Source organism: Octopus bimaculoides, chromosome 18 (genome assembly GCF_001194135.2).
Source record: "Octopus bimaculoides isolate UCB-OBI-ISO-001 chromosome 18, ASM119413v2, whole genome shotgun sequence".
Lineage (NCBI taxonomy): Eukaryota > Metazoa > Mollusca > Cephalopoda > Octopoda > Octopodidae > Octopus > Octopus bimaculoides.
In genome coordinates this window covers 32,695,599-32,719,030 of record NC_068998.1, presented here as the reverse complement: position 1 = coordinate 32,719,030, position 23,432 = coordinate 32,695,599, and the positions used below count along the sequence as shown (strand labels likewise).

Below are 23,432 nucleotides of genomic sequence, written 5' to 3'. Positions count from 1 at the left end.
TTTAGTCAAGCAAATCAACCCCAGGACTTATTCTTTGTAAGCCTAGTACTTATTCTATTGGTCACTTTTGCTGAACCGCTAAGTTACGGGAACGTAAACACACCAGCATCGGTTGTCAAGCGATGTTGGGGGGACAAACACAAACACACATGTATATATATATACATATACATATATACGACGGGCTTCTTTCAGTTTTTGTCTACCAAATCCACTCACAAGGCTTTGGTCGACCTGAGGCTATAGTAGAAGGCACTTGCCCAAGGTACCACAGTGGGACTGAACCCAGAACCATGTGGTTGGTAAGCAAGCTACTTACCACACAGCCACTCCTAAAAAAAGAAAAACAAGTAAATAAAGGGTGCGGGGGAGAAGATTATGATATAAGTGGTATGAAGCCGCTTATGGCTTTCTGCAACTTCTCGACATAACATAAATAAGAATAAATAAAAAGATAAATACAGTCAAACAAAATACTATAACCTTTTATAGTTAAGGGGAGACAAGTAGTACAGATTTTACATAAGAATATATAAAAAAACCCTACTAAAATAATGTTGGATTTTACATCCTAGATAGCAAATAAAATTTGAGCGGTGGTAAGAATGGACACAACATTCTTTGCTACAGAACCCTCCCCACCAAAAAAAAAAAAAAGGAACAAGAAAACAGTGGAGATTCTATAGAATACTGCTCTGCCTTCGGTGATCATTTATCCTGACTTCGGTAATGCTTTTGACAATGTTGGCCACAGCGTTCTACTGAAAGAAGTTATCCAGTAATGTGGATTGGAGGAAGCTTTTGCAGTGGATCAATGTTTCCGGACATGTTTCCACAGTTTTATCTTTACTTAATTAACAGAATATGCAACTATTCTATTGAGTAATCCCACATTGAATAAAGGTGTGTCCCACTTTTATGCACTGTTAATATACTTAATTGCTCAACTGTTTATCTCAAATAAACTCATAGCATGTTCGAATGTATTCTTCTATGTTAATTAATCTCAATTAATAGTGTTATAATCTTGGATATCAGCAGTTCTGGAGTATTTATTTTTTATCTACTAATACTATATCCAGTTGTTCAAGAAAATATATTGAATCTGAGAGCAACTTTTCAATTATCTTTTCACTGTTAGCTTCCTAAAAGATTGCTCAGTGCATTCATGAATGAAATCTGTGTGTAAAGAAGGATATGTTATTATTATTTTCAGTTTTAAAGATAGTGACCCACATGAAAGAATAACTTGTAAACTTGAGCCAGTAGTCTATATCTGACTGTGTAATACATTTGCAAGGGCAATGCTCTTTACTATTTCGTTGATATTTCTACCTGTCTCACATCTTCTGTGCCTTTCATGAATACAAAGTATGTCATGTAAAGTTATGACTTTTATTTTATTAACCAATATTGAAGTTTAACTTAAGATTATACATACAACTTGTGTCATTATTCATAGAATGCTAATGGATTCATATATTTTTAAGTAGTTTTAGAATTTTGAACATATTGTTGACCTTTTATGAGCACTTATAAGATAATATATTCCAAGCATTAGCAGATGAAATCTAGGAATTGGTATCTGTATTAATTCAGAAAATTATAGAAATGGAAAATATGTATGAAATGTTGTAATATTCTTAATATTGTCATTAATGTTTGGAAAGTAATTATTACATCTATTAATAATGATAACTGAATTGGAATTAATAATACAAATGATATTTAAGTCAAGTAAGAATTTTGAAGATCTTAAAGAGACAATGGAATTCATGGCTTCTAGGTCTTCTTGCACATGGAGTTATAAATTGTAATCATTTGAAATATTGTAATTTCAGCATATAAACAGGAAAGTAATAAATGCCAGGATAACAATTTATTAGTGTTGTTAGAACATCAGATAGTCTTGTGGCATTTAATCCTGGCTTTGCGCCCTCTGAGTTCAAATCTTACGGAGGTCAACTTTGTCTGTCACCCTTTTCAGATTGATAAATAATGTACATATTCAAATACAGTGGTAGATTGCTATTATTATTATTATTATTATTACTATTATCATCCTTTTCCTTTGTCTCCTTATTTTCTTTTCCTCTTTCTCTCATTTCTTCTCTCTATCTTTCTCAGTTTTTTTAGAAGTGACTAAAGTCAACAAGTGACTTGTAGAAAACACAAAAATAAAAGGAAGATGAGGAATCACTTTTGTATTCTCCCCAGAAAATCCTATGATATGAAAATTCAAGGAAGCAATCAGGTGTTGCTCATTGATCTGATCATACAAAGGAAAATACTGTTTAACAATGCACAGTTGGAGACAAGCAAATCTATTCTTTAACTTGAGTTCAACAAACCCTAATCTTAAACAGCAAATTTTGAAATGAAAAATAAACAAACTACACTGAAATCATTATGAAATGTGAAGAGAGACAGAATTTACAGAAGTTACTTTGGCTGTAGTAAGCAAATCTTGCAATAAACAGTTGACAGCCAAAAAAATTCTGGTGATTGTTAATTTCAAGTTACGAATGCCGAATAAGTATTGTTTCTTTAAACCATAATTTGGAATGGTTTTCTTTTTGTTTTGTTTTTTTTATTAGAAAAGGTTACCATGTTTATGTGCATGTATGTGGGTTGTATTTAAGCTCTAATACATTTGTCTGTATTTCCAGCTTGGCAGGTTACAAAGTACATATTTTGTTGTGATCCGAAATCTATTTTATTACCTGTTTGGAACTGTAGTGAAAGTTGCAAAAGAACAAGTTGTATAATTAGCCTTTCTTAATATTTTAGAGGATCTAATTACATTGTCAACAAATTTACCAACATGAGGGCTTCTGACACAACAAAAGTTCTTTAGAGTGGAACCTGCTCTCATATTTATTTTTCTCCCTATATTTTTGCCCAGCTTAATAAAGATCTTAGGTTATTAATGAAATATTTCATATTAACAATCTTATTTGCTACCTCACTAACATTTATCATCTCTATTTTTAATCTCATTGTTATTAAATGTTTATTAGCTTTCTACAATTAATCAGGGTTTCTCAATTATCGACAGTTTATTGCATCATTTCAATATCAGAGACAACATAACCTTGATATAATGTGTACATCTGCATCTCTATAACTATGCTGATACTGTTTACCATGTATATCTAATTTCAAATTTCCCAGTTTATTATGAGGGCTTGTTAAAGCTGAAATATTGAAGAGAGAGATTTAGTTTTCTCCAACTTTGCCAGTCGTTTGAGAAATTAGTATGCTTAGTCAGATAAATGTAAACACCTAGTTAATTACTGTGTAAAATGGCTTTGTATCAATATTCAGAGTAGAGCAATATCCTTTTGTGCCATTATGTAGATTGAGTCATCATAATATTATGTAATAACACAGATTGACGCTGTTCACCTTATATTACATTACACAGTTTGTTGCTAAAGACATTGCCACTATTACAGAGAGTGAAAATATAAAATGATGCTATAGATATTATAATACAAATGCCATAACATGTCTTGTTGCCATAGAGATTACATCCCTGTTTAGATACATTTCCAATGAAGCAATACATCCAGGAACAGATAATAAAAATTCACTGACTTTAGACCTGTAGTAACGCCTGCGCATGCGTAGAATTAAACAAGCAAGCGTTTCCCGCTCAATTCATTCTCTTTCACGCTGGCCAGCGATTGAGCATGGACGTGTGTTTAAAGCTGTCTCTACATCTTTCGGACTTACGCTCGACAGCTCGCTCACAACTACAGAACAACGTCCCAACAACTATGCTCATACACACAGAAGCTGTAACAACAAGAACTAAAGATGTTTATATATTTACCACCTGAATAAATGTTGTTTAAGTTGATAGTCTGGAGTTCAGCGTTCCGTTATATTCTTAATTTTATAGTAGGAAGTCAGGTATACAATCTAAGGATGTATAACCCACTTTCTACTAAAGACCTAAACATATATAATGCAACATGCAAAGATAAACCAGTTCAACATACATCCACAACCATGCACAAACACACACACATGCATGCACACACACACACACACACAGATACACACACACACACACACATTCATACATGCATGCATACATTTGTGAATATTGTTGCTTATATATTGTCACACAGCTTCCGTATTTCAGTTACTTGAATAATCAGCAACACAAATTATAATTCTTTAATTGTTGACAGTTTCAACTACATGATCCAATCAGAAAACTATTTCTAATTTATTGGAACATATGTTTTTTAATGTCTTATCCCTCTTCTACTTTGTTTCCTTGCAATGATGTGAGTTTACTTGTCTATCTTTCTTTCCCCCCTTCCTCCCTCTCTCTCTCTCTTTCTGGCTCTTCTTTGCTTATAGCTCTATTCCTATCAATCCTTCTCTTTCTCTGTCCTTGTAACTTTTAATCTCTCACTTTTATCCTCAACATTTGTTTTTTTGCTCTTTGTCTCCCCCTTTCTCTCTCTGCTCTTTGTGTGTTTATCCCTTTCCCTGTCATTTCATTTAATACATTTCATCTTTCTTCTGCACACCCTGTTACTTTCATTTTCTTTCTTTGCAATGCTGTCCTCTTTCCTTCTGTCTCTCTCTCTCTCTCTCTCTCTCTCACACACACACACACACACGCACACAGACATGCACCTCTATTCAAATATTTGCATTAAAAATACGTTTTTACAATGTTTTATGCTGAGATACTTTGGAAATACTTGTGAAAATGTTTGTACTATATTTTTTTCTCTTTTATTTGTTTCTGTCATTAGACTACAGTCATGCTGGAGCACTGCCTAGAAGAATTTTTAGTCAAATGAATCGACCTCAGGGCCTATTTTTTTAAAGCTTGGTACTTGGCCACTTTTGACGAACAGCTGTGTTATGGGGACATAAACACACCAACACTGGTTGTAAAGTGGTGGAGGAGGACAAGCGCAGACACAAACACACACACATGACAGGCTTCCTTTCTAGTTTCTGTCTACCAAATCCACTCACAAGGCTTTGATCAACCCAAGGCTTTAATAAAAGACACTTGCCTGAGGTGCCATGCAGTGGAACTGAATCCAGAAATTTTCACTTCAATTTTTATTTCCTTATACACAAATGTGTAAACTACGGTTCTTTGAATAATAAATACCTTGGATTTCTGAGCCTATGTTGATTTTGTGTTTATCATTAGGTTATATATTAATTTCATTTAACATATTCATTGCAGTACAATAATACAACATAGATACTGCACTATTTGTTTCTACATTAGAATTTCCCAATACAACATGTGTTGTCCATAAAAATATGCAACTAAAATAGAACAGTTGGCAACAAAGAAACAAAAGTAAAGGGAGGGAAGGGCAACTGAACCAGAGAAAACCAGGTCAAACTACTGAAACAAATGTCTGACTACACATGTAAGCATCTCTATGCTTATCTGCATATTCAGATTCTATTTTCTGCTGCACATGACAGACTGGTTAGAATATTTATCTCAAAACAATATACTGAGCCTGCTTTCACAGTCTGTGAATATTCAGGTGCCAACTGATAATCATCATCAAATGGACAGGATATGCAGACAAATATCTCATGCAAATAGAAGTGAGATACTAACAATGATAGCAGCACAAGCTAACAGAATACTAAGAGACCAAACTGAATATGTACAGCTGGAGAATAGACAGGAAAGCTTTCAGACTAGGAACAAGTCTGTTAAAGGATTAGCAATGAATGCCAATTTTGATCTCACATGTACACACACACACACACACACACACACACACACACACACACACATATATGTGGCAGGAAACTCTCAAGAGAGCTGAACTGCAGGTCTTCAGAGAAGAAACTCCACTTAGGCTAGTGTTTCAACCCTTAACTTCTTTCACTCTAAGGGACCCAGGCCACATCCAGGTCATGACTCCTGGGTACCCCTCAGCTGATACTTTTTAGCCACTTGGATATCAGAGACTTGTGCATTTGAACCACCGGGAGATTTCATCTAGTTGTAATTCCTCTCCATTGACTCAGCTTTCAAGATAATATTTAAAGAAGAAATAATGTTGGTTGTCATGGTAGCGGTGAAATGCCAATGCTATTACAATGACTTGCTCAGAATTACTCCCCTTAGCATTAAAACAAAAATATAGCCTTGAAACAGTAATATATTAGGTCATCCCATAAGTAATGTCCAGATTCTAAATAAGGAAAACAAGTGATAGAATTTTATATTTTAATGAAACTTAATCATCACTATAGTTTCCATGATTATCTATGACATCTTTCTATCTACTTGTAACCCTAATTTTAATCCCATTAGTGAAAAACTCTTTCAGTTTCAGAGAAAAGACCACTGAAAGGTCAATTTCAACTTACTCAGTGGCTTCAAGAGTTAATCCATCCAAATGATTCTGTAAACTATAGAACAGATGATAATCTGAAGGAGCAAGGTCTGGGAAATAAAGTGGATGAGAAATGTTCTCCCTGCTGAGTTCCTCAATCTTCTGTGACATGATCTTTGCAGTGTGGAGTCTTGTATTGTCCTGATGAAACACCATTCCTTTTCAATTCATTAAAGCAGGCCTTTTTTTCCTTCAAAACAGTGTTCAAATACTCTAATTGCTGACAGTAGATTTGAGTATTGATTGTTGCATTAGTTGGTAGCAACTCAAAGTGGATGACTCCTTTGCAACCCCACCAAACAGAGAGAAGAAACTTCTTTGCATGGAGTTTCCTTTACGGTTGTTGTTGGACTTTTTCCTCTTCATCAAGCCAATGTCTATGATGCTAAATATTTTTATAAAAAGAAACCATTTTACAAACCATCTTCTGCAAGTTCTTTCTTTCAGGCACTCTTCTCCATAAGCTGAGTGAATATTTTGAGTTGCTTCAGCTGCAGAATTCCTTTTTTTAAACTCATAATGAAATTATGTACCTCAAATGCTCCTTAGACACTTCCATATTTGAATAGCTATAATTAATGAAATTTCAATGAGATTATCCTGCAAAATGAACTTTAATTAGTTTAAATAGGTCTAAATATATATAAATATCACTTGATGCCATTAGACATTCTAAAATACTGTTAAAGTGTTTACAAACTAAAAATATAGAAGTCCGGACATCACTCTGGGATGACCTGATATATTGGTAGATATTCACATCACAGTAGTTTTTTTCACAAGTAAACATGACATATACTAGCAGAAACACAGCACTCTGAGCAATGCTTCTGCTAGTATATATAATGTTATAGACAGGTAGTGATAATACACTGTGCTGAGTACTCTATTTTTCTTTGTTAAACATCTTTCTCTTGTGTGTGTATCTGTGTGTACGTATTGGAAGAGAGATATATACTAAAAATTTATGCAATTCTCTGTCACTACAAAAGCAAATAGATTCATACATAATGCACACAAATGTAAAATTTCCATACATAAATAGTAAACAGTGTTTGACATCCATTAACATTACCATGATACAAGGTTTGCTTAAAATGTATGCAGACATTTTTTTATTGTCTCTGGGGAAAGTAGGAGAGAGATATGTCTAGTGTCAATAAGATGTGTAATTTTTACTATTACACCTTGAATATCTTGATAAAAAAATTGACTAAAGATATTTTTGTCTCCCCTTCACTGAAATTAGCAATAATCTTAAAAATAAAGAAAGGGTTATGTTCAGAGTTATTAGCATTAGGATGTTTTATTAATGAAATCATCATGGCATTGAATAAAATGGCTTGTATTATTTAGTTAAGGATTTTTATTTCCTGAGTTCAAATCTGGCTGAAGTCACAGTTGACATTAATTATTGGAGTTGATGAAATAAGTATCAGTCAAATACTGGAGCCAATTTATCCATTTATGTCAATGTTAATATCAACTTATGGAATGCCAGACAAAATATCTTGTGGTATATAGTTAGACTCTGAGTTCAAATCCTACCAACACTGTCCTTTCTTTCTATCATTTTGGATATCAATGGCATTGAATAGTTGCTAGTAGTAAGCAGATATATTTTATAGCACCATAGATGTTTAGAATATACTGAGGGCAAACTATCAAATATTCTATAATCAGACTACAAAGTTATAACTAAACTGGCAATTATAAATATTTAGGTGCGTGTGTGCATGTGCACATGTGTGTGTGTGTGTGTGTGTGTGTGTGTGTGTGTGTGTGTGTGTGTGTGTTAGACATAAATGACAGAGGCCAAAATACATGTTAAAACACTTTGGCTGGTATAACCTATTCTCCAACCCATTTCAGCTTTCTTGACAATCAATGCCTATTTGTCATTAATTATAAACTCAGTAGGTAGGTAAGTCCTTCCTCTCTCTAGTAGAGCTATAATATGTCCACAAAACCCTCCAGGTCACACAATCAAAAAGCAAATCAGCACATGCTTCAACTTCATTGAAGCCTGATGACAGTTTGATCCGTCTAAAGCATTTGACAAACTAAAGGCTTTCCTAAGCACAACCAATTTTAGTCCTGTCTTCAAATGATGGACTGCAACAGTATGCAAATAGTATCTGTACGAAGCTTAAACAAAACTGCAACCAATTGGAACTGTTTTATCTCTTCTACATGCTTTGGCACTCGAGCAACAGCTACACAAGCTGGAAACATTAAAGGGACATCTCTACTGGTGTGAGACACAGAAGAGTCATGTTTTTCATAGACAGCCATGTTTTTCACACATTAGAAATCATACCAGGTGGTAGCACATCTGTGGGCTTGCTACTTGATGTCTAGAAAAGCAGCCCCATGCTGGATGGTAGTTTCTGCCAGGTGAATTTGCTTATAACCAAAAGTAGACCAGACCCATCCTCCCACCAGGCTGATAATAAATGGAAAGAGATCATGAAAAAGGTGGTCATTCTAACTCAGAAATGGTCTAGGAGAAAATATTCCCAGAAAGGCCAGGTGAAAGTGACCAATGTAGTATACAAACTTTAGAGGCAAGATTCTGAAAGCTATACATTATGACTTGCACCAACACATACATACATACATACATACATACATACATACATACATACATACATACATGCATGCATGCATGCATACATAGTTTCAGAGTAGTTATTGAAACAGAAACTTTAAAGGATTTCAATATAGTTCTGCATGCTGAAAAAAAAAGTAAATCCTCCAATTCCCATTGCTGAAAATACAGTCTTCCAATGAAATCAATTATAGCATAAGTTTCCATCTTTACCTAACCTCAAATCACATTGAGCTACAGTGGTCATTGTCAGTGTGCAAATATAAAGTTATATAAATATGTATGTATGTATAAGAAACATTGATCACAGAATAAACATCAAATTCGAGTCAACAACTTTGAACATAACACCACGCCTCCAACCATTTGATCATATATAAATATTACCATGGTCTTTCAACATATAAAGAATACATATATAAAAAATCACAGAAGGTAAAAATATATATATATGCAACTAAAAATACAGATATATAGAATGGCCTATCAAGAAGGTATATACAATGACTAAAAGTTCTAAAGAGTGACATGCGACTAAAAATTTGAATAAAATAAGATATCAATTGACGAAAAAGATTTTTCCTACACTCCTCAAACAAAAACATATATGTCAAATATATATATATATATATATATAGGAACAAGCATGGCTGTGTGGTAAGAAGCTTGCTTCCCAACCACATGGTCCTGAGTTCAGTCCCACTTCATGGCATCTTAGGTAAGTCTTCTACTATAGCCTCAGGCTGACCTAAACCTTATGAGTTGAATTGGTAGATGGAAATGAAAGAAGCCTGTCGTGCACCGGGCAGGAGCATAATTGATGCTATATTCCTGGTTAGGCAACTTAAGGAGAAATATCTAGCCAAAAATAAACCCCTGTACCTGGCTTTTGTCAACATGGAGAAAGCCATTGGCAGAGACCACAACTCCTTTATCTGGTGGTCAATGTAGAAGCTTGGGATAGATGAGTGGTTGGTGAGAGCTGTACAAACCATGTACAAGGATGCTGTCAGTAAGGTGAAGGTGAGCAATGGGCATAGTGAGGAATTCAGGATTCAAGTAGTAGTTCACCAAGGATCAGTCCTCAGCCCCCTCTTGTTCATCATAGTCCTCTAGGCAATGACAGAGAAATTTAAGATGGGCTGCCCCTGGGACATCCTCTATGCAAATGACTTTGTTCTTATAGCTGAATCACTATCAGAACTACAGTAGAAATTTCAGGCGTGGAAGCAAGGTTTACAATCAAAGGGCCTTAGAGTTAATCTAGCACAAACCAAAGCCTTAGTAAGTAGGAGAGTAAACAAATCATAAGATCCTTCAGGTAGATGGCCCTACTCAATCTGTAGAAAAGGCATAGGTAGTAACTCCATAAGACGTACCCCATGTAAGATATGAACACAAGAGATGCAACAGTATCAGAGGAAGGTTAGCAGGGAAAATTTCTTTTGTGTGTGGAAGGTGCACAGGTATAATTAACACCAAAAATGTACAGAAAATAGACTCCATCAAATGCCAGGTGTGAAAGTCAGAAGTAGTTGATAGCTTCCACTACCTAGGTGACCAAGTCAGTAGTGGAGGTGGATGCTCTGAGAGTGTAGCAGCTAGAATAAGAATAGGTTAGGCAAAGTTCAGAGAGCTCCTACTTATGTTGATAACAAAGGGCCTCTCCTTCAGAATAAAAGGCAGATTGTACGATGCCTGTGTGTAAACAGCCATGCCACACAGCAGCAAGACATGGGCTGTGGCCACCAAGGACATGCGAAGGCTTGAAAGAAATGAAGCTAGTATGCTTTTGCTGGATGTGCAATGTCAGTGTGCATTTATAACAGAATGTAAGTGTCTTGAGAGAAAAGTTGTGTACAAGAGGCATCAGATATGGTGTGCAAGAGAGACGAGTGTGATAGTATGGTCATGTGGTACATATGGATGAGGATAGCTGTGTGAAGAAATGCCATTCTCTAACTGTGGAAGGAACCTGTGCAAGATGTAGACCCAGGAAGCCATGGGACGAGGTGATGAAGCATGATCTCCGAATGTTGGGCCTCATGGAGGCAATGACAAGTGATCAAGACCTTTGGCAATATACATTGCCTGAGGAAACCTGTCAAGACAAGTGAGATCGTAGTCATGACCAATGCCAGTGTTTTGTAGCCGGCACCCATGCCGGTAGTACATAAAAAGCATCACAACACTCTTAAAGTGGTTTGCATTAGGAAGGGCATCCAGCCATAGAAATCTTGCCAAATCAGATTGGAACCTGGTGCAGCTTCCCAGCTTACCAGTTTTCAGTCAAACCATCCATGCCAGCAAGGAAAACAAATGTTAAATGATGATGATGACAATGATGATATATATATATATATATATATACAAATGTAAGATCCAGGGATAGAGGTGTAGGAAGAAAGTTAGCTTCGAGCAATCTGTAGTAAATATTTAAAAAAAAACAGCTCTCAGGAGCAATAGTGGCTTATTGAGACAGAAGGTTGCAGATTATTTTTCTTTATAGAACAATGAGCAAGAAAAAAGTACTACAGGATGCAAGGAGTTGTCTGGCACCAACAGGGAGTGCCAGGATGGTACCGTAAAGGAGTTGAGCAGAGGAGAAACCTAAGTCTGTTTTAACAGCAGTGCGACAACCAAGAAGAACGATAGGTAGGAATTCTGTCCAAGACTGTGAATCAGAATTGGCGTGTAGAGCAGCCTTCAGTTGCCTGTGAAAACGTTCGACCATCCCATTGGAAGCTGGTCATACGAGTGTGATGAACGCCTAGGATTCGTGACAATTCACGAAATAAGAAAGCTTCAAACTGATGTGCATGATCAGTGATTATTTTAGCTGAGACACCAAAGTGAGCAATCCAGTTAGAAACGAAAGCTCGAGCAACTGACTCAGCGGAAATGTCCACTATTGGAATGGCTTCAGGTCAAAGACAGAAACGATCGACGCATGTCAATATGTAAGAGAACCTGCGACTGACAGGCTATGGTCCAACCAGATCAATGTGGACATGGCGAAAGCGAGTTTCCGGTGGAGAGAACTGTCCAAGAGAAGCGCGAATGCGCCTGTGGACTTTAGAATCCTGGCATTTCACACAGGAGTGTGCCCAAGAGGTGATCATACAATGCATATTAGGCCAGAAAAACCAAGCCGTAATAAGCTTCACCAAAGCAGCAATGCCAGGATGCGACAATGAATGCAAGGCATTGAAAACAGAATGCTGGTGAGTTGCAGGTACAAACGGTCTGGGAGAACCAGTAGCTGTGTCACAAAGGATTGTGCCTTCAGCAGACGGAAGTGGAAAATAGGCAAACTTGCAACAGGACAGCTTAGTGGAAGTCAGATCCAATGTGTCCAGAGCTGGCTGATCCTGCGCAATGGCAGTTAAATCATCTGCAGCAGGAGTTGAAAGAGAACATACAGGGAGACAAGAGAGTGCGTCAGCAGGCACCTTCTCTGTTCCAGATATATGCCAAATGTCACTTGTGAACTGGGAAATGTAGTCCAGGTGACAAAAAGCATGAGGCGAGTGTTTGTCTGATTTAGATGACGGAGCAAACGTAAGAGGCTTGTGATCAGTATAAATCACAAAATCCCGGCCCTCCAGTTGATGTGCAAAGTGACAAATCGACAGATGGATCGCTAAAAGTTCACGATCAAACATACTGTAATGACACTCAGCTGGCTGTAATTGACGAGAAAAAATGCCAAAGGCCAAGTTTGAATGTCGACAGTATGTTGCAAAACAGCACCAACTGCAGAATTCAATGCATCAACTGTTAAAGAGAGACAAGCATCAGGAGCTGGATGCGCAAGCAAGGGAACAGAAGCTATTTCCTTCTTGATTGACTCAAAGGAGGATAATGCCTTGACAGATAGAGTGATAGGAGCATTTCTTTTTTTTTGTATTTGCTTTCAGTAGTTGAGTCAATGGAAGTAACTTGTCTGCACATTTATGTATAAATCTCTTATAGAGGTTGACAATTCCCAAGAAGTGACGCAATTGGCATAGAGAAGTGGGAGATAAGATGCGCTGAATTGCATCGACTTTGGAGGAGAGAAGTCGGATACCATTAGAATTGATATAATTTCCTAGGAATACCAGAGAGGCCTGTCCGAAAACACACTTACTGGGGTTGATTTGCACATTGTAGGCGCGAAGATGTTGAAAAAGTTGAGATAAGACTTGGAGATGATTTTCATGTGTGTCACTAGTTATGAGCAAATCATCAGCGTAAGCGAACACAAAGTCAAGTCCATAGACAAATTCGTCAATAAACCTCTGGAATGTGCTCCTTGCATTCTGCAAGCCGAACTTCATAAACAGGAACTCAAAACTTCCAAAGGGGGTGATAACAGCAGTTTTGGGAATGTCGTCAGTGTTCATTGGAATTTGATGATAAGCTCGGATGAGGTCAACCTTGGAAAAAATGGTACAACCATGTAAGTTTGAAGAAAAATCTTGGAGAATCCTTATAGGATAGCGATCGAGAACAGTGACTGCATTTAAACATCTGTAATCCTCCACCGGATGAAAGTCTGAATCCCCTTTCCATGCCAAATGTAGAGGAGATGCCCAAGGGCTGGTGGAGGGGTAAATAAGGCCAAGTTGAAGCATATGTTCAAACTCAGATCGAGCCTTTTTGAGCTGATCAGGAGCGAGTTGCCATGCACACAAAAAAAAAACAAAAAACCGTTGGTCCAGAAGTAGTGATATAATGGCGAGTCGAGTGTGTGACTTTTACTGATTTGAAAGTCGGATCCACTAGCTCTGGGAAAGAAGCCAAAAGAGAAAGGAATTGGTACTAGCAGTGGCAACAAAAAATGACGGGCTTAAAACAGCATTAGTAGTGACCCGAGTAGGTGTAAATAAAGATGTAGAATCGTCCATGAGTCTCTGTCGCCTGCCATCAACTAATAAGTGAAAGTGGTTTAAGAAGTCCGTGCCCAGAATGGGATATGGTAGATCTGCTATAACAAAAACCAACCTAAAATCCCTTTGAAGGTTGAAATCTAGGTGTAATGAGACCTGACCATAAGTTTTTATCGGGGGTAGATTCACCACAAGCAGGTATATGGCAGATTGCTTGGCATGTCTGAAGTAAAATGCAAATGCTAAATAGAATAGTTGGATCCAGTGTCAATCATGAACGATTTGTTAGACACACAATCCTTAACAAAGAATGCACGATTAGATGAAAATTTGAGGGAAGAATCTGACGTGCTCAGATCTTCCATAACTAGTTTCCCGACAACTTGAACGAACATGGTTGGATGCAACGACGGGCTTTTTCCTTGAATGTGGCACGATACCATCAGAGATTGGAAACCGTTGGAGTAGACCTAGATGACCGTGACTTAGAATGGTTTCTGCTGTGAGGACGACAAGAGCTGGCGTGTTCTCGCCACAATGTGTCCAAAATGTCGTTATATGACGAGAGAAAAGACTTAGTGATAGTAGAGGAAGCTACTACAGTGTCCGAACAGGTATGATGAGGTGCTGGCTGTACAGTGAACTCTATAATCTTGTCCGCCATAGTGGCTAACTGGTTGAGCAAATTTGAGTTGACCACTGTGGCCAATATGGATTGGACATTCGGTGGCAGCCAAGAGAAAAATAATTTTCTGAGCAGAGAATTGTCCTCTAGTGGTGTGTCGCTGAGTTCACACAAACGCCGAAGAAACTCAGATGGCATCCTGTCTCCCAGGTGCTCATCTTGCATCAGTGTCTGGAATTTACTGTTGGTGGATTGGGTGTTCCATCGGAGAACCTCAGATTTAATGGACACATAAGTCGCGTCTGGATGTGGGTCAGTGATAAGATCTTTCACTGAGCATGCAAGAGGGGCAAGCATCCCACAGTACTTAGTTGCTGTTGGTGAGGCACCGCATGGGCCGAAAAATAAGCATCCAACTGTGCAAACCAAAGCGTGACATCACCAGAGTACGCTGGTAAGTGGGGCAGACTCATTTTTTTTCTTTACAGATGAGGGAAAAGAAAGGACCAAAGAACCGACAAAGTGCTGCTGGAACAGTAACATGTGTGCAAAAAAAATTTGCTTAACAAAATCTTTGATTTTTTTTCCTCAGTGTACTGTGTGCAGCAATGAGAAAAAAAACAACTTTTTTTTTTAGTCGCCAAGCCTGTTGCAGTCTGCTGAAAAAAGAAAAAAAGATTGCTTTTCTGTTTTTTTTAAGAAGGCATCAGAAGACATGGCAATAGACAGGAACAATGGCTGGAAGTTGATGGCTGGCTTGCTTGAAGTATCTTCCCGTTGCTGCATTTGGTGTATTTGCTGGTATCAAACATTGGCCGTCGACATTGTGGGAGAAATTACTTCAAAAGGAGATTGTTTGAAAGAATACCGTGTATTTTCCTTGTAAGAAGAATGCATACTCTTCTAGGTACAAGTTCGAGGCAAAAAGCATGAATTCTAAAGGTTCACTTGAATGAGAGAAGATATCCTGACGTCAGACCATTGATTTTTTTAGTTGAGACTGCAAGCGAAGACTGCCATTCTATAGTTTTTGTGAGGCATCTACAACAATAAAGCTTGCGACTGCCAAAATCTTTTTTCTTTGATTGGGGTCACAATTTTATAATGGCACTAGAAGGTTCATGATACCTGTGGAGTATCACTTTCTCCCATTACAATTATTTCTGTAGTCTTAGGATCTGGAACTCGAAAGAAGAAGCAGATGCGATTCAGTAGTTGTTTATTTTTTAGTTCTCGTTCATGTGGTTCGCTCCCAGTGACCATCTGTATGGCAGCGCGTAGTCCATTATTGTTCTGCTCACGTGAGGTACATTAACCTCTGGAGATAACGGGTAAAGTTAGAGCAGGATAAGAATCCACAGTTTGCAGTGTTTCTCAGCGTAAGCGAGAAAGTGAAGAGGGAGAATTTCCTTAATAAGCCTCCTGAAATAGATGTTACCCACGAGAGTGTTGCTGCGGTCTCGTACCTGACAACATGGTTGTCGGTGAGATCTCGCACAAAATGGCACTGGCTTTTTGTGTCATGCTACACTATCTTCTGCACTCGTGTATTTCTGTATACATATATAACAATGCCTAGGAGGAAAGTGTCAAATTTGTCGGCATAACTACAGATATACAAAATTTTATATATTCGGGGTGGGACCCGAATATACAAAATTTTGTGGGTAAGTGTTTTAGGAGGAGGTGGGGAATTTCTGAATATTCACCGGAGTCCACTTCAATTCGTCTTCACTTTCAAGAAAATGGATATTTTTTTATGAAATTCTCTACAAATATACCTCGGACTATGTTGATTCCGAGGCCATAGGAATTTTGGGGGAAAACAATTGGAGGTTACTTTTGAGTCCGGTTCCTCACTTGGGAGTGTTTCCGAACGAGTCATCCATATTTCTTTCATTTTCTCTGTTTTGTGCAGTTTCCTGGCAAACTTAGCTTTGCAATGTCTATCAACAAAGCACAAGGTCAATCTCTAAAGGTGGTGGGACTTAACCTCCTTCAACCTTGCTTCTCACGTGGTCAGCTGTATGTTGGATGTTCTAGAGTTGGAGATGAAAAGAACCTCTATATTCTCAGTGATAAACATGGCAAGACAGAAAACATAGTATATGAAGAAGCACTTACATGAATAGTATGTACATGACATACACAAAAGTGTAAAACCATTGAGTGTTAAAGTATTACTATTACACTTTCACTTTCTGACTGACATGCGTGAATGTATATCTGTGTGTATAAAAGTGAAACAATAACGTGATATATTCATTGTCTGTTTGTGTGTATGTGTGTGTGTGTACTCTATGCACGACCTTTCATCGTTTATAATCTGTACCTGTTTTTTGGTTATGAAATAAGTTTGACAAACATGTATTTACTTTATATGCATATATGAGATGAAAACTTTCTTTTCACATTTCACTTAATGTCTATTTCCATGTTGGCATGAGTTGCAGAGAAAGTTGGTATCTCAGCTACTAGCAGTTAAGACCTGCATAATCTACACAGCGTTTTTAAATTTCATTATTTTCTTTAACCTGGGCAACATCAAGTGTTTCTGCTAGTATGTGTGTGTGTGTGTATATATATATATAGAGGAAGATATTTACATCACACCAGTTTTGTTCAAGCAAACATGGCATATACTAGGGGAAACACTGCACTCTGGGCAGTGTTTCTGCAAGTATATATAAAGTTAAGTAGTGATAATACATTGTATTAAGAGTTCAGAGTGTGGGTTAGAGGGAAAATGAGTGGTATTTATTGAAGGTTGAGTGATGGCATAATTGTTGCTACTTAGCCCCAGATCTTCTCTTCTCTTATTGAGTAACATTATAAACAAAGTCATTTTAACCATGACTATTATGTGCATGGGTGTGTACACACTCGTGTATATATATATATATATATATATATATATATATATATATATATATATATATGTGTGTGTGTGTATATATATATATTTGGTGTTTCTTGACTGACCATGAAGAGATTCCTTTACCAGTTCAATGGGTTTATAAGTGGATCCATACTGGTCGTTTGGATAATATATCCAATCAAGACCCTTTTCTACATTTCTCCTATTCTTCTTATTTGAATAGTATGTTTATAAGTATGATTTCTTGTAGGATGATTGCAGTAAGATAAATATTAAATTGCAATATAGCTAAATGCAGAGTCATTAGAGTTGAACATAGAAGCATGTGAACAACCAAGTTTTGAGTTGAATTTCATTGTATTTATTCACAGCCATTTCCTCTCTTGATGGACTGGCAAGCAGTTGTAATTAGATAGCAACATGGAGTAGAGATTCCTAAGTGTAGTCATCCAGAATAACTCCTATATGGTTATGGAGTGGTTTTGTGTCTGTCTTATTGCAACATCAGTGTGTATTATTCAATGAAACACTTCACATGTCTCTTTCATTCAAGCAACCCTACATTTACTGTATTCATATTCACAAAATATAATATATCTTTCCAACTCTGTTGTTATTTGCACATCACCAGCAATGTGATGTATATATATATATTCATATATATATATATATATATATATATATATATATATATATATATATAGGAAGAGATATTTACATCACACCAGTTTTGTACAAGCAAACATGGCATATACTAGGGGAAACACTGCACTCAAAGTAGCATACGTGAATTTTATTCAGTTTACAGAAGTTAGAGAATAGTTGATAATTTGAAAAACTTTAAGGAAGCACATAACCATTATCACATAAAGAATGGTAGAAATGGTCAGAGCATATCAGCAGAAAACTAAAAGCATAAGAATATTAAGCTTCTCCTTGATTAAATATTTAAATCTTGCCATGTCTAACTTTACATTCCTCTAGAATAGACATAATACACACCAGAAACATATTGAAGTCAATTCAGTTGACACACTCTAACTCTTATACACTTTATGCCTGGCCAAAAGAAATCCTTATTCTTGTGTTGTAGAATAAGAACTAAATTTCTGGGGTGGCAAAGTTAATGAATGTCAGTATGTTTAACCCTTTAGCTTTCAGGTTACTATGTCAAATGTAATGCTTATTTACTCACATTCTTTTTTTGCTTAATCAAGCATTATCTCATAGCTTTGAGATTTTGATGGTGTGATTGCTTATTTTTAGAATGACATTCTTGGGTAGTTGTGAGAGGTCAGATCTGGCTGGTTTGAACATAAAACAGGTAGAATATTTGGGCCAGTTATGGCCAGTTTAAATGCTAAAGGGTTAAAGTAAAGAACTGATCAAAATGGGTGCTGATAATATATTATATGAAACATTAAAATAGTGGATGTCAAGATATTTACAGTAAGAAACATTAACAAGTGGATGTCAGTGTAAATAAAGATAGATGCTAAAATTAGGGTGTTATATTTAAAGCAGGAAAAATGAAAATGTTGGGGAACAGTATAATTTGAAAAGTTAAAGTCGAATAAGATATCTGGTGATAATAATTTAATTTCTAAACAAATATATTAATATAACAATATAGCATATTCATACAGTATTAAAATATAATTACAAAGCTGTTTGAAATGTTTAGCTATGTATTTCTGTGCATGCAAATTGTTACATAATGTGTGTGTGTGTAATTAGCTATATGATTTATTTAAAGGATATTTATTGAAATAAACAAACTTTACATGTTTTGTAGAATGATTTGTCTTACTCACAGCCTGAGGATAGATTGACAAAAATACTGCTGCAAGGAATAACAAGCAATATTCACTGCATCAGCCATTCAGCCATATTGGTGTTCTTTCTTCAGATGTGATGTCTATACCGCAGTTTTGTGGAGGAGAGCAGCAGTCCAGGGATCAAAAATAATAGAGGTCAGAACAACGACTGGTGTGAAAAAAAAATCTGTCCTTCAGTGGCTCGTACTTCAATATCAGTACAGTGGGTGGCAGATTCTGATTTTAGACTGAAGTGATAAGGTGTTACTGGAGAATGAGCCACAAAGCAGAGTGTTTTGGACAAGCACCTTGCCCTCCTTAGCATGGAAAATGGGTAATGTCATCTGGATATCTACTAGAACCACAGTTGCGGTCAAGGGCCTCTAGTTGCAATGGAAAATGGTAGTTTCAAGGCTACTTTTAGTAACATTATTCAGTGTGACATGGCAAGGGAAATATGCTGCACTATAATGGCAATAGAGTAGTACATCACTGTAGCATATATAAAAACTGACACACCAGGCAACTACAAAGTGTGTGTGCATGTGCATGCATGTGTGCGTGTGTGTGTGTGCTCATTGTCAAGAAGGGTGTCAGCTGACAAAGAGGGTATTGCATTAAGTCAGTTGCTACTATTTGGTGGTAAGGCAGCTGTTATTGAGGGGATGAAGAGATCCTCATGCTGCTAGATCCACATAAATATTGTCCCTACTGTGTTGATTGGATGCATTTTGGAGGGACAATGTGGACAATAGGAACCAAAACAGCCAGTTTTACCCATATTTGGTCCATAGGTATTACAAAGAACACAAATAGGATGACAATTGCAAACTGAGAGTCAACATGGGCCAACAACCCAAAGTTGGACACTGAACAGAGACTGAGACCATCAAAATTCACGGGAAATTTCATTTGCTGCTAGACAGTTACATTATAAATTCAACATATGAATAAATAGTGGAGGTGAGCTCATCAAGATGCCTTGATTGAGTTAACATGGTGGGATATACAATGAAAAGAGGATGCTTGGAAGAGCAAAGTAGCTCTTTGACTGGCTAAGAACCAACCAGGAGCAAACTTTTGATCAACATTGCCAGGTTCTCTCACTTGACTTCCACAAACTCTTACATGATATTCAAGAGAATCAATGACTTGAGAATATATTTATATAGAAGAGCTGCCAACCACAACACTCAAGAAGATCCTCACCACCACCACAACAGAATTGATATCCTAAAAACAAAATTTTATATCCAAGGTATTACATAATAAAGTATTGGTGTAGGTACTGGTGCCACGTAAAAAGCACTGGTGATAGTGCCACATAAAAGAACACCCAGTACAATCTGTAAAGTGGTTGGTGTTAGGAAGGACATCCAGCTGTAGAAACCAAGCCAAAACAGACTACAGGACCTGGTGCAACCCTTGACCTTGCCAGTTCCTGTTAACTCACCTTACCCATGCCAACATAGAGAATGGATGCTAAATGTTGATTAATATTATTATTATTATTATTATTATTATTATTATTATTATTATTATTATTATTATTATTATTATCATTATGATATTGTGTACTTATATAGCTACATAAAATATTTATATAGCTATGTGTCAACACACAAACCTCTGAGCCCTTAAGTCACTCTGTAACTTCTGTTGATTACTAATAAAATATATTTTTCATCTTTCATCATTTACTTGTTTCAGTCCTTGGTCAGCAGCCAAGTTGGGACACCACTTAAAAGTGTTTTAGTCAAACAAATCAAGCCCAGCACAAATATTTTTTTAACCTGGTACTTAGTCTCTCAGTCTCTTTTGCTGAACTGCTAACTTCTATTTTCTTGTTTGCATTACTAAACCTATACCGTATATTTAGTTGTATAATGCATTTGTATAGCTAAATAACATATAACTGTATGCATTTAGCAATACAATGTATGCATTTAGCAATACAATATAGCTCTATAATTATTTATAAAAATATTACAGTGCATTTATGTAGCTATAATATGTATTTTTATAACTCTATTAAATAATTTGACAATGAATGAATATAAATATAATGATAATGATGATCATGATGATATTCATGCATTGAAGTAATAAAAATATGGGTTTGATTATTTCCAGTTTTCAATATCAGAAATAACAATACTAGAGTTGAATGCAATGATTAGGAAAAATATAGGGGTTGGTTCTTTGTTATATCTGTTTTACCCATTACTGCTAACATTGTTCTGTGGTTGAGCAAACAAAGTAGAAAGTCTTCATCAATATGAGTATAGCCTTTACCCTTTCTTGCTGGTATTGTAGTAACTAGCTTATCATATAGAAATGTTCATAAAGCACAAAATGGCACTGATAATGAGATTAATTGATAATTTAATTATAAAAGACCACTGAACCCATATGTAAGTAGTAAAATGGTGGATTTGGTTATTTCTAATGTTTTCAACATCGTTTATCTACAGTAAGGTTAAAGGGAGGAAGCTGATAAATCTTTATAATACCACATTTTTCCATCATCATCATTATTGTTCATTACTAACTGTATATCTTACTATATCATCCATGAATTAGGAAACTCATTTTTCAGTTTGGGATATGTTGTAGTTCTCTAAATCAACATCTTAAAACTGTTCCCTTGCCAAATTGACAGGGAGTGACCCCATCTTTTTCAAAAAGAGAAGCATCTACACCTGTAAAAGGAAATCTCTGGAAACAAGAATCAGCCTACTGTCTGAAAACTTACTTTCTGAGAAATTTCAAAGACACCTGTATGTTGTGATTTTATGACGCTTTGGAAATATTACTATATTATGTGGAAGAAATATTACAACATTTCAATTTTTCTGGAACAACTCTCTTTATCATATTCTGTCTGCTGTGTTGTAAATATCATTCCACTCATTCAAGGGTTCCAATATGTCACTTGCTAACATTCAGAAAACCCCATAATTGTAGCTATTTTTGTATTTTTTACTTTACACTATCTACTCCTTCTTAAAGGCTAAGAGTATCATCTAAAAGACTCTGTAGAGCTATTCAGTTTCATATGCATTGACGATGTCATCAGATTTGTAGATCTGCAAAATCAGTTGTTGCTTTTACTTTTGTAATTTTCTTTGTACTATAATGTTTCTGGAATATGTTGTTATGTCTCATTTTCCAATGGGACAGCCAACCACTTGTAACATTGAGCTTTTGTCTATTTATAACTTTGAGCATAGTTTAGCCCAGATGAAAGAATGTGTCCTGATTTAGTAGTAAACCATTCAGATAATGCTTCTGCTATAGCAGCTTCTTTTCTGGATCTTTACCCATTCTTCTGTAGATTGGCTTTAGATAAATAGGATGTTAAAATTACTTCTTTATTTGAAGCGACTATGAATATTAGGATTGGCAACTCCCCAGTTCTTCAATATTTCTGTCTAATAAATTAAGTGCTTCATGCAGAGCAGTCATTGACAGGACTTCTTTTTCTCGTAGCTGCTATCCTTTCTTCTCAAGGTCACTCATACATGAATATGATTTTAACATTGCTGTTTGCACCTTGTATTACTTGTCAAGTAATACATGAATTTATTCCAAGCTCTAAAATCAAATTCATTACTCCATAAAACATGAACTATGAGTACAAAATTTATTGATGTTTCTCTCATATTTGTTTTATTTGACATGACAATCTTGCCCCTATTGGTATGTTTCAGTTAACCTATTTATATATTCCTTAAATACTGAAACTAAAACAAACTTCATATATCCCAACAATTACTTTTACATTTCTTTACTCATCTCTATATATATAATTGAAATTCTGTCTGTTTGTCTGTCTGGCAAAATGAAAGTCAAGACAACAAAGGAGTACAGTTCTATATTTAAGAGATCATCATCATCATCATCATCATCATCATCGTTTAACGTCCGCTTTCCATGCTAGCATGGGTTGGACGATTTGACTGAGGACTGGTGAAACCGGATGGCAACACCAGGCTCCAATCTAATTTGGCAGAGTTTCTACAGCTGGATGCCCTTCCTAACGCCAACCACTCAGAGAGTGTAGTAGGTGCTTCTACGTGTCACCGCACGAAGGCCAGTCAGGCGATACTGGCAACGGCCACGCTCGAAATGGTGTCTTTTATGTGCCACCCGCACAAGAGCCAGTCCAGGGGCACTGGCAACGATCTCGCTCGAAAATCCTACGAAGGCCA

At 36.4% G+C, this 23,432-nt stretch overlaps 1 protein-coding gene across 1 annotated transcript; it reads right to left on the bottom strand.

The window, feature by feature from the left end:
- Positions 1-14,340: 14,340 nt before the first annotated feature.
- Positions 14,341-14,880, bottom strand: LOC128249776 (uncharacterized). Its single transcript, XM_052974259.1, has one exon. It carries the CDS (start codon positions 14,878-14,880, stop codon positions 14,341-14,343), a length of 540 nt encoding a protein of 179 aa, XP_052830219.1.
- Positions 14,881-23,432: the final 8,552 nt, after the last annotated feature.